The sequence below is a fragment of the Gossypium arboreum genome, chromosome 1 (genome assembly GCF_025698485.1).
Source record: "Gossypium arboreum isolate Shixiya-1 chromosome 1, ASM2569848v2, whole genome shotgun sequence".
Lineage (NCBI taxonomy): Eukaryota > Viridiplantae > Streptophyta > Magnoliopsida > Malvales > Malvaceae > Gossypium > Gossypium arboreum.
The window spans coordinates 18,585,277-18,598,447 of record NC_069070.1 but is presented as its reverse complement, the minus strand read 5'-3'; the positions used below and the strand labels follow the sequence as shown (position 1 = coordinate 18,598,447).

General features: G+C 33.7%; 1 protein-coding gene across 2 annotated transcripts; it reads right to left on the bottom strand.

Moving 5' to 3' along the window:
* Window positions 1–209: 209 nt before the first annotated feature.
* Window positions 210–12,879, bottom strand: LOC108482987 (uncharacterized). 2 transcript variants are annotated; one of them, XM_017786138.2, is made up of 20 exons: window positions 12,595–12,879; window positions 12,411–12,480; window positions 12,129–12,171; window positions 11,488–11,565; window positions 11,271–11,355; window positions 11,097–11,179; window positions 10,166–10,223; window positions 9,671–9,781; window positions 9,062–9,119; window positions 8,735–8,831; window positions 8,006–8,041; window positions 5,999–6,135; window positions 5,743–5,813; window positions 5,590–5,643; window positions 4,315–4,457; window positions 3,578–3,718; window positions 2,280–2,510; window positions 2,013–2,072; window positions 1,362–1,626; window positions 210–532 (listed from the first exon to the last, which is right to left on the bottom strand). In XM_017786138.2, exons 1-20 carry the CDS (start codon window positions 12,713–12,715, stop codon window positions 528–530), a joined length of 1,947 nt encoding a protein of 648 aa, XP_017641627.1. In that variant the 5' UTR covers window positions 12,716–12,879; the 3' UTR covers window positions 210–527. The 2 variants fall into 2 exon arrangements, with proteins under 2 accessions (XP_017641627.1, XP_017641626.1); XM_017786137.2 differs by having other exon boundaries at window positions 1,366–1,626; window positions 12,595–12,878.
* Window positions 12,880–13,171: the final 292 nt, after the last annotated feature.

Sequence of the window (13,171 nt, the reverse complement as noted above, 5' to 3'; positions counted from 1 at the left end):
TTTTAATAAAAATTAAATACCACGTCAGCCTACACTGGTTAGTGATGTATTTTTTTTTTCCTTCAATTGACTAATTTTCCTCAATAGTATAAAAACTAAAAGATATGCTACACAGTCTTCATAGATATTGTCATCTTGTTTTTGCAAACATTAACAGAAAACTGCAAAAACCAATTTTCCGTAACTCAATTTAAGCAACCCTAACTCAATTTAAGCAAAATGAAGTGGGAGAAAATTTATTGCATGAGCATTTCTATTTAGTGTCAAGGGTGCCTCAAGATGTGTCCATTTGACAGCCTGTTCGTTTAAAGGCACACAAATCCTAGTCATGTATGTATTTATGTCACCTGGTAGCCACTTACATTGCATGCTTTCTACTTTTGGATTTGCATTTTTTTTGTTAAGCGACTTAGTCCGAGTCCGACAGTGGCATCTGGTATGAATCCTTTGGCTCAAAATCAGTTATTGAAGGAGGTAAGTTGCGTTTCGATGCATTCCTTTCCCGGCATCTCTCTCTTGGTTTCAGTTTATCCTGGAAAGAAGATATAGAAGCTAGTGGTCAAAATATAATTACAATTAAACGGACTAAAGAGGAAAATCTCATCTGCAGAAAGCAAAGATACACAATGAACTAGATATCTTTGTTCTTTTTGCTAAAAAAATCATGTACTGGGATTAGTAAAGTAGAACTAACCAGCAAAATTTTCTATGAAGACTCGGTTTAGTTGATGCTTTTGTTATCTACTCTTTTAACCCGTATCCAATATATGTGTCAGTCCGACATATATTTAGACATGGTAAAGGATTATGACCTTCCAAATATATGGAGAGGTTTTAAAAAATTATACATGCTCGATCTTAGACACACATCTATATCCAATATTCAAACCTAAGACCGAGTAACACGGGTTTTTCTAATCTATTCCTTCTTTGTCAAGGAAAAAGGCAAACAAACAAAGACAGATGAATGTTAAAAGCTTCCATGGTTGCCAAACAAACTACTTTAAGGCATGTAGCACATCTGAGACGAAACACAATGTGCCCCTTGTGTCTAGTGTCTAGCTTCCTGTGAATGCATATGGGAGCCAATGTTAACTGGACTCTTAATTTTACCTAAAATATCCATATCTGACACCTATGTTTGATACCCCTATTCAGACATAAGTGTGGATGTAGGATCCTCTAAATATCTAGGGAAACTTGAAAATTTGAGTATATCCATGTTAGATTCATGCCTGTACCTGACACTTGCTTGAAGTCTAGGTAACATAGCATGAAAATGGTCATTATTACCGACTCCTGTTAGGGTAATAGCTACATTACTTGAAGACTGTAAAAGAGGTGCATTCTTAAATTATCACCTACACCATTATCTGCTTGGCTCGGTTGGCTTGACTGAACCGAACGATTTTGTTGAGTCCTCATCAGCCAGATGCTACCAAAGGACATCAAGGCTCCCAAAAGCAAAGCTGGACCAATCCTTGGATCACCTAGATAATCATATATTCGAATTATAGTGCGTTGGATTTTTTGCTTTGTTCCCATGCTTTTGGAAAGTAAGCCTTGTGGACCTCTTGACCAGAAAGGCTCTGCATCCTCAGGAACTAGCTCTGGTGTTTTTACCCTCTGCAATGGAATAAATCTTAGTCTGTGCGGTAAGTTCAAGGTTTCAAAGGAAACTGAAAACAAAGTAATAATTTAACCATATTATAGTTCAGTCATAAACATAAAGAAGCAACCGTAACTCTCTCACTTATGGTACTGTGTGCCAGGCAAGAAAATTCCCCTCTCCGAAACATTACATAAACAACAGAAATGTTACTTGCCAAAAATTTCTGAATTGACCCATATATATTGATTATGAACGTGGAGAGAAGGTTACCTGTTGGTGTAGAATTTGCCCCAAACCATAAGTTGATAATAAGAAACGTAGACATAAAGAATTGAAACAAAGAATATGCATAAATATAAGCCTTTCCGAAATTTCTCAAAAGGAACAATATGGTGCTTACATAGAAGGGGAGTTTCCTGGAGTCACCATCCTCAATTATGTTTGACATCCACTGGATGATCTGCAAAAGTGGCAAACAACATTGATGGACAATCAGGAAATGCCTATATATTGGCTTCAGAAGGGTTCAAATATCTCCGATCTCTTACAGGGCGTGAATCCTCGACAGAACATCAGAAAATATATGATGCAAAATTATGAAGTTTGATGAAAGCTTAAGCATGAAGGTAGCTGACTCTGTAGCTAAACGCAAGATAAATGCTTATACCCGGGAAACTTCAGCTGAACCATTGTAAGTCACTGAAAGCTGTGCAGCAGGATCAACTTCCTGTTGGTGGAATTCCCATATACTTTTTGCTTTCTTATCTACCTTAAAAGTATCTTCAGTAGCATTCCTTTCATAGCGGATAATGAATAACCGAGGGACATCAGTTGGAACTCTCCTTGGTCCACATGTTTCATAACTACTTTCAATATTAAGGTAGAAAAAACAGTAGTTCTGGAGAAAAACAAATCAGAGGTTAGAAACCTGTAAGATGGATAGAATAAAGTTTTTGTTTAAAAATAAACTAATTCTTAGGAGATAAAATATCAATTTGGACAGTCTGAGATTTAATTATTAGTTATCATGGTATGAGAGCCCACATGACGAATTGGTTGAGCTTTTGAAGCCTGGCACCCATTGTCATGCTATGAATCAATTTTGGTAAAAGATAGCGATGGTTTAAGCTTCAATCAATTGCAAACCCATTGGGCTTGCTCATGTAAAATAGGGACAGTAATAGGAGTTACAATGTTTAGTTTGATAACCTATCAGCTAAAGTTCTTTGGTAAAGAAAGCTTTGTGATCTCTGATGACTAATATAGTTTCAGCCTTTCAAGGCTTGCTTTAAATATCGATATCAATCACTGTGTTCAGGCCCAGGCTTGGGGTCAGCCATCATAAGCATTGTTATCTAAATTTAGATCTTATTATAAGCCCTTTTCAGTTCCCACAGTTTCGCATACCTCTTGACTCGGCTCTTACCCTAAACATAATATGAAAGATGCTCCCATCAAGGAAACGGAAGAAAGAAGAATTAGGCAAGTTACAGAAGGGCTCTTTTTAACCTTAAAATCTCAGGCATCCTTAAGTTTAGTAAGAAGAAGAAGAAGATTAAAATATGCCATAGGTCCTTGTCCTCTTCACAAAGTTGGAATTCAGTCCCTCTATTTTTCATATTTCAAAATTCAGGTCTAACTGTTAACATTGTTAAATTTTTTTTTTAAATTGATTGGTGCGACATTTTGAAATAATAAAAAAAAAAATACTACATTGGTAGCAATGTAACTAAAAAAATGATATAATGAACCTGAATTTAACAAAATAATTTTAACAGTGTTAACAATTGAACCTAAATTTTGAAATCGGAAAAGTAGAGGATTAAATTCCAAGAAATAAAAATGTAGGGACTAAATTTCAAATTTACGAAGAGTACAGGGACTTAAGCATATTTTATCATCATCAACATCATAATAATAACGACGACGACAACAACAACAACAATAATAATAATAAAGACACACCTTTTGTGTTTCCCCATCAAGCCAGCTTAATGTCAATCGCTTACTTTTTAAAGCAACAGCAGCTGTTATTGAGTGCTCATCTTCACTTGCAGCCTTCAACTCACTAGATTTTGATAATGTTTCTTGGACCCTGCGCATGGTCTATAATCTAGATTAGTTCACCCCATTTCCTTAAATCAATGAGGTGGCCATCATATTGTTCTCCGTTGAAATGCTAAATACAATTTGTATATCATTGTATTACATTGAAAATAGATACAAAATAGATACACATGCATAGATAAGCACATGAACGCAGACATAATTCTTTGTGTATTATCCTTTATTCAACTTTCTTTCTTTCCAATATGGCTGTTTGGAGTGTAACAAATCTTTTTACAATCATTTAAAACTTATGATTCCATCTTTCCATGTTTGTGTATGATTTTTCTCATTAAGAAAAATAATACTTAATCGAGTAACAATAACCCGGAATGTCATTTGGATTTAAAGAACAAATGAAATATGAACTGCTAATCATATTTTCAAAGAAAACAACTATTATATATCCTACAAAATTAATTCACTTCTTCCATGTAAAAAGCAATATGTACAAATTAAACCCAGACAAAACAGAATTATACAATGTTAGAACTGTTATAAGAGGTTGAAGGAAATGCTGAGGCAGATAATGCAACGGGAAAAATATATGAAGAGAACAGAACGTATGGAATATAATCTAGTGCAAAAAAGCTTACTTCTCGCATGCTATCAAGTTCTGGCCCCAGCCTTCCAGCTAGGATAGCACAATACCAGGTCAAGGTATCACGGCCAGCACGAGAATAGCCACGAGCATCACACCCTAGTTCCTCTGAAGTCAAACTCCTTAACTGAGGGAGCTCTGTAAAAAGAGAAAATGAGATACCACTCTACCACCCTTTCTTAAGGAAAGAAAAAGAAATAAAAGATAGCTATTAGATGCTTGGAATAAATTGCTAAGATCAATATGAAGCTTACACAAATTGAGGAGTCACACATAATATTTCAACAAGAAATTTTCTAATCAGCCAGGTTATTTTGTTTTCCTTTCCACTTACAAATTAACTTCAGTTCATACTCCATGCTAAGTAAGAAAACTCCAACATTTCATTGCATGCTTTGTATTATACTGAACTTCATTCCATAGATGATATATGCCAGAAATGCTAGATCCACCACGTAATGGCAGAAATCAGTCATTTCTATTCTGATTTGACCATCAAAGTTGAATGGAATAATGATCTTGGAACAAGATATTTAAGTCATGAAACTACAAGCACGTCTATAACCTACTGCAAAATAAGTTCTGATAACATCTCCAATAAACTATTGTCAAATTTATGCAACTGATGGATCACAAAACTTTGCTAAGATATACGCCGAATACCTGTGCATCTAGACTCTCTAAAGCATTCCATTTAGCAAATCAAAATAAATTCACAACCTATTTGAGAAACAGAATGCAGTCTACTACTCTGCTATCCGATGCGCACCAGTAACAACACTATGCAACATAGAACTACAGGCTAGTGGTCCCTAGATGATGTATATAGGATAATAAGATAGGACATTATTGAACTCCATTTTAAAACAAAGAGAAAATAGATTTGGGCATGTCTTTGCTTCTCCGCTGCCTGAATTTCAATACGCTGCACAGTTTTAGTCTTGAATCTTTGACCTGTTTACCTCTTTAAGGTGACATGCATGGGGAAACAAATATGCACGAATCAGTTTTTATCAACAGGGGGTGCTAGTGAGTAATTAGAGTCCTTGTCATTAAGAGATCAAAAGAAATTAATAAGATAACATTAAAAGCAAATTCATATTATTTACAAACAAAATTTAGAAAAAAAGGGGTCATTTTTATATTTGATTGAGAAATAAATGCATGCATTTGTTCATTATGAAATGTTATTTTCTAATTCTTCAAAATATTTTCTTTTATATCAAAATACAGAAAAGTCTTACAAATATAAAGTAATGCTAAAATATACCTTGCTGTTTGTTCTGTTCCAAGACATCTAAAAACCATGAATCATTTACTGATCCTGCATGTAGTAGTCAAAGTTCAGCTTTGTACATGATCCACAGTAATTAAATTGATGTTCTATAGACATCAATAAATAAACAAATATGCACTAACATACCATGGTATACAAGAGGTTTTAGACCTGGATCTTTCAAGAAGACGACAGCAGGGGCAGACTCCACTCCAAACCTGTTATTAGTTTATAAAAATCTGTCAAGGGAAATGCTATCTATCATAGACAGTGGAAGAAGACTAAAACAGCAACTAATACTATATATTGCAATAAAAAAAAATCAGAGATAAATGTAACTATATATAGTATTCATATCTAATTTACATACAACTCAAGTGAAAAGGAAAAACCATCTACTTACGTATTCCACCAAACAGAAAATTCCTCTTCACGCCATAGGACACAAGCAAAAGTAGCATAGTTCCAATAATCCCTTGCAGCTTGACGAATTGCTGGAGTTGCACGCTCCCCTGTTTTTGAGAAGAAAATTACTTTTACCTACAATTCCGAAGCATGTAACAATCCATTATCACAATGGGAAACATAAAAATCAAAGGTTAGTTAACAAAATGGAAGAGCATTCAACATTCAAAACGTTCAAATGTTGATAATTTTTATCTAAAAAGGGGAAAAACTAACAAGGACAAGAATGCCCATGTAATAATATCTTACATGTCATGAATATCAACTGTGAAATATACATAAGGCGTTACTAGCAAAATATATCAACAATTACAGCATAGAAATCTATGCTATGCTAATAGGTAGAAAGGGCTCCTAAGAAACAAACAAACAGATTCCAATCAATATTACAGGATCACAAAAACTTTATAGAAAGCTTTCAAATAAAAGCTAAAACATGATGGAAGAATACACAACACAAAATGGAACAACCTCTTCTCTGAGAACCCTTTCCAGCAAAAACTTGTGCATTGTCCATTCAAGACACCATTATAATCAATTTGTTAGTATAGTACTCTAGCATTGATTTGTTATACATTACTACCAGGTACCTTCTTGTTCTTACTGAATATCAAATCCAAGCTTTTCCGAAAAAACAAAAATCAAATCCAAGTATGAATGAGGATATTTATCTTTTCCTTTCTGTTTGAAATTTCTTTCTACTTGATACTCAAGGAGGAAGATTAATATAATTTGGAAGAGAGATGCAACAGGACTTACATGGGTAGTTTTTCAACAAGCACTGAACGGGAAAACCCTTACATATATATAAACACACAAACCACTTGAACAACTTGAATAAGAAAATCTGGTGAAAATTTAAAAGATAGAATCTACAAGGATAAAAGTACAGTACACAAATGATCTACTAAAGGACCGAAGCCCAAACAAGTATGATATATAACAACTAACAAACTGAGAAAGCAATAAAGAACTGTTTAAAGTCGCAAAACACAAGCTATTCAATAACCAAGAAAAAGTGGGAAGGGGAAACAGAAAAACATTAGAGAAGTGCAGTCTGGTAATAATATTAGATCTTCTGTTAAATTAATAACCAAAAAAGATCTTATTCATACTTAGGGATGGCAAAACCCAAACCGTCCGATGGATTCTGAACTGATCTGCTCCATATAGTGTGGATTTTATTTTTTTAAAAGTGGATGCGGAACGATGTGGAATTTTCTTTGAATAGTGGGTATGGAGCGGTTTATAGCTGGCCCCACCTCACTCCACTATATAAAATTGCCATTTTATCCTTACATATATATAACTATTAAAAGGGTGAAAATGTAATAATTTATTATAGAAAAATCATATATTTTATGTTCAAATATTTATTTGAAGAATTATGTATAAATATTTACTTGGCTTTAAAAATACTGGAAATATTAAAAATAAGTGGTAAAAATTAAATTGAAGTGGAGCAAGGATGGATGCATCCAACATCCATGAAGGTGGTAGCGGATTTCAAAATTATACATCCATGGAGGTGGTGGCGCAAAGTGTGCCAACTGTGGAGCGGTGGTGGATTTAGCAACATCCACCCCTCCCTGCTCTATTTCCATCCCTATTCATACCATTTCCATTTGATATTGAATGCTCAAATAGAAATCTTAGATTTAGGGGTTAGTGGATGATGACATTGATGTTTAATAGTAGTAATTTCTAACTTCAAAATGTTTTTAATAATAGAATATAGAAAAATAATTAAATTTAGGAGTTTAAACAAAGAAAGATGAAATATTATGGAATACTCTAGGGCAGAAAGGCAGAGATTCAACCTAGAAGGGAGTGGCACAAATAGACTGACAAACAAATCTAGAGAGATTAAAGGAAATAAATTCATCTTGACCATATTAAAGAATAATGAAAAATGAAACCGGACGAAAGAAAGAAAAAAACATACCTTATGGGGACTGCTTTTTGCCAGAAACCTTGGCCCCTGATATAATTAAAAAACAAAAGATTATTTTCTCCAATAGTAGAAAAATATTTGTGGAAAATCAGTAAGACACAAACACGACAAAGTTAACAGAACTCAAAAGGAAAAATATAACAAGAAATGCAAACACTTAAAAGTTTCATCAAAAAAGAGAAAAAAAGAAATGAATAACTATTAATTTGACAGTGGAATGAGTTTGAGGACCTGAGATATAGTAGGGCATCTAGTTCTAGTATGTCAAGCATAACACCCAAGTTAACCTAAATAAGCTCAAAATAAATGCATAATTTTGAAATTACTCTTTTCATTGACTTCAAATGGATAAGATTAAGAATTCATTCCCATATGCATTTAACATGAATAACAGTGGGGTATGGAAATAGCAACAAACAACGTGCCAGTGATGTTATGACTATGAAGTAAAGTTTATCAGGATAACAACGAAGACAATTGACAATTCATCTTACTGACGCATTAAATAAAACAGATTAAACTTGCAAAAAGATGATAATTGTTTTTGTTTTTCTTTCCTCATAGGAATTTATTTTTCCAGTGATATCAGAAAATATCTTTAGTTAAGAAAACTTTAATGACAATCAAATTTGAACCATGATTTAGAATAGAAGTGGGGGCAAAAAAAAAAAAAAACCTTAGTTAAGAATAAAAAGTCAGCAAAGAGATGCTATACATTACCAATGATTCCTTTGAATAGTAAAAGATGCGAGGCAATTTAAGTACGGCCATTGCAAACCAATCTATTACTGCATCAACAGAGAGCTCTCCCTCAAACCTATACAATAGTGTCAATTTAAGATATCAGCAGTACAGAAAAAAATTGTAACAAGTACAGAAGACATTTAATTACAGTAATTGGAGATATAGAAAAATGTATAATGTAAACATAAAAACAAAGATATTGCTTTTCACTATATAAAAAAACTGTGCTTCATGTATTTTACTTATTCTTTATTAGTATTTATCCTTTTTCTCTTTTGATTTCGAACTTCAAATGTAACTTACCGGATAAGACAGTCTGAAGTTTTACACCCTGATGGGAAAGCAACCACTGAAGGAAGACCTATATACATTATTATTAAGTTAAACTGAAGGTAGAAGTGCTTGGTCATGCTGAAGTTAAAGTTTCAAAAAGATAAATGAAAAAACAGCAGTTTCCAGTTGTCGGTGGTACAGCATCTACTAGGGGGGAGAAGAAAAGTATGCCGAAGAGAACTCAGCTAGTTCATACAGAAAGAAACATAAATTGCTTCCATTCAGAGAATACAATCTGAATTCCTCCATCATTTGGCTGCTTCATTGCACCAACATTTCGCTCAATAATTGGCATAATTGGCAGCACAATAGTGGGGATTATATCATCTTCATCACAAAACCATGACTTTGTCGCTAGGTATAAGGCATACACACTGCTAATATTAATGCAACTGACAACTTTAATATAAATAAGTTCAGTCTTCATTGAAGAAAATCAAGCGAAGTTATGTTCATCTAACAATTTCTACCAATCAGGGAACTCCCTCTATATTCCAGTATATTGTCTTAAAAATTAACACCAAAAACAGTAATAGGGAGCAAAGTTATATTTTAGCAGGTTATAAGAGTACCACTAACCATTCCTGAAGAAGAACCGGCCCATTGGCTTTCTCTCAGAAAGGTAGGCTGCAACTTGAACCTCACCAAGTTCTACCATGCCAATGTTTGCAACCCCATTCAATAAAGCAGCTGAATATGAAGGGAAGACATAAATTCATTAAAATATTAAAGGAATATGACCGTGATTTCAACTTCTGAACAATTCTACTATGTGAGAAAACATCAACCAACACAAATTACACTACTGAATTCTAATATTTTTTTTCAATGAAATATCTTATTTTCTTACACCTATTCAGAGAAAAAGAGATATCAAAGAAGCCCTTAATCAGAACTCGAAAGTATCATAGTAAATTATTAATTTAATATCTGAGTTGAAAATGAATATAAGTAATCATACTACAATCAATATCTTTACCATATGTCATAGATAACTAAGAACTGTCACATCTACATTGTAATGAGCAAATAAATATTCTTACTAGATCCCAAACTTTAAGCAAAAGAGCATACCAATTCTTTTCCACGAATTAGCAAATTGAGCAGATTGATTGCTGCCATATGAATACACCTAAACGCAAATATCATTAGAATTTATTATGATTTCGTAAGTCATTATTTGGGGGGGGGTGAACCGCAGATAATCCATGATAAAATTGCGTAGGCACTAACTGGTAATAATAAATCTAAAATCCATAACCAAAAGCAAACAGAACATGCATATTCACCAGTGTAAAGGCTGAGATAAATTTTACAGTATATGGGGCATTTCATTCTTGAATGTGAAACATGCCATAGTAGTATGGCACTAAAAAAGGACCTTTCTGCACTAACGCTCAACAGAATGGACAGTTGGATGAAGAAGGTTCTTTCCATTTCCAAAGGGCTTATATGAGGGAGCAACTGTACCTACGGAGACATAATGAGCAGAACTTATATGAATGAGGGAGTACCAGATCAGCGAGGGATTTCGAGTACCTTGGTGCAAACCAAGTCTCTAATGATGACATGTGAATGTATTAATGTGGTCATTAGAGAACTTAGTTAGCATGGTCAACAATTTATCCAAGAATAAGAGATAGCCGTCTGCTTGAGTTAACCCCAATTAAACATGGTACTGAGTGGAAATTGGTTAAGTTAGGGAGTTTTAATAAGCTTAAGCTGAATTCGCCAATAAACAAACCAAATAAAATTCTAAAATATTAAGCTGTTAGATTGCCAAGTAACCAATTCAACACGGGTAAGTCCCAGGGTAGAATGAATCTCTCTTCCTCTCCTGAATGTAAACTCTTAGTTTTCTCCATGAATGAGGAGACTGTTTAAACTATCCTTTGGATATGAGCAGCATGGGCTACTAGACTATTGAAGATTTTACAATATATGGGGAAATCTAATTAAAGTAGCAATACTATGCAAACATATATCAGTCAATGGTTGTATGTACCTGAAGTAACCATGGTTTGGAATCTTGAAACATAGACTGAAACTCCTTGGAAGTAATAACATTAAAAGCATCATCTCCAGTATCTGCAGGAAGTGCCCATTCTTTGGCTTCACATTAACTTTTAAAGCTTCATAGTATGGGGGAAAAAAATGTAAAGATTCAAAATTTCAATACCAGAAGCAACAGTACGCAGTAATGGGAGTGCTATGTTAGAGAACTTTTCCCCTGCATATTGTTGGCTGAGTTTTTCCAGAACATGCTGCAGACCATGGGAGTAAAACCCTTCAATAAAATAATCCAAAACCCAGGCTATCTTTCTCTCCCTCTCTCTTGGAGATGATTCCAGGAGATAAAACTATGGACAGCAAGTAGGTTGCAGAGAAATACTTACATCTTGCTCATTAATTCCAAATACATCATAATTCCTTTTCCATATGGGATTTGTCAAAAGCTCATAAGCATACCGAATCTGCAACAAGATGATAAACACCATATACTCATGGGATTACTATATAATTTGACCTCAGCATCTTCAATAATGGCCTACGATGTTCATTTAGCTAAGGCTAAATGTGACTTCATCTAATCATGGAGGAGCAATGTTAAAACTACATGCGATTGTTGCTTTTTCTGCTTGCTTTCTGTGTCTTAGAAAAAGTTACTTAAAAGCAAATGGTTGAAAATAAATCATAGTTGATGGTAATTGATTAAAATTTACCAAATGGCAAAGAAGCTACATTAATTCTAGCATAATGGTTGTAAACCGATGGAGTACATCCTCTAAATTCTTCAGAAATATTAGTATTTACTCATGTATGATATGCAATTTTTTTTCTTTTGTACGTCCGCAAGCAAAATGCAAGTAGTGAGGCAGCAAAGAAAGTAACGTAACTATTAATAATTCAAAATGCTAGGAGCAATAAATTGCTAAAAAACAGAATTAACTTCTTCTTATTCTTTTTTTTTTTTTTTGCAGAAACAAAGAAAACAAATAAGTAAATAAAATTGAAGAAAGAAGTTTAACTAACCGACCTTGATAAATTCAGTGGTAGTAGGAATTTCCAGTCCTGAATTCCTGAAACAATACGATTGAAGACATGCGAACAAGAAATGGTAAAGTCCGAAAACCAACAAATTAATCAAAGCCTGGCAATTCGTATATCCGTGTGATATTCATATATTTTGAAACGTCATAATATATTATATTTCATATTTATTTATTTTGAGATAATCAATATGTTAACCTCTTCAATCTTTTCTTTCAATCTAAAAAAAGATTGTAAAAATTTAAGTAGAAAGAAATTGAAGAATTACCATTTGGATTCAAGATTCTCGTACGCCTCTTTCACTTCTTCCATTGAACAATATGTCTTTAATCCCAAAACTACCACTCATTTAATAAGTTAAAAATCACTATACTTCTTAAACCAAAAAATTCCAGCAACAAAGTCCAATATACTGATAAAAATACGAATATATATACACAGTTGGGACTCACCATCGTAATGAGAAGGGGGAAAGGCACGAGGGAGAAGAACGAGCTGATATAACATGGAAAGAGAGAATAGAACCGCAGGCACCGCATAGGCTTTGATTTTCGTCGCAGAATCTCCGGCCATCGCTCGATTTCGCCGATGATTCCTCTGGTTTCTTCAGAGAGAGACTGAGAGATCACTGCCGAGCAAGCGAGTTTTGAATGTTTGAAGTGCCAAAGCGACAAAGGAAAAAAGTGAAGTACAAAAAGCAAATTCTTTTAGTCGTCGATTACAATTATGTAAACTACAGTATCTAAGCGGCACGTGAAATTAAACGCGTGGCGTAAGATCATTGGCTAGGATAAAGATTCTGATTAAAGCAGATTTCTTATACATTAAACCAAAATAAGTGAACTCTGGTTGGCTCTAATGCAATAGAATTATGAAAGAATAGAGTTATAATTAGTAATTTAGTTGTTTGATTGAATGAAATGGAATAAAATTATAATGATATTTTATATTTGATTGAATGAAATGATATTGTAATAATATAAGAAAATAGGCAAAAATAACTAGAGTACCTTTAATAGATTTTTTAAG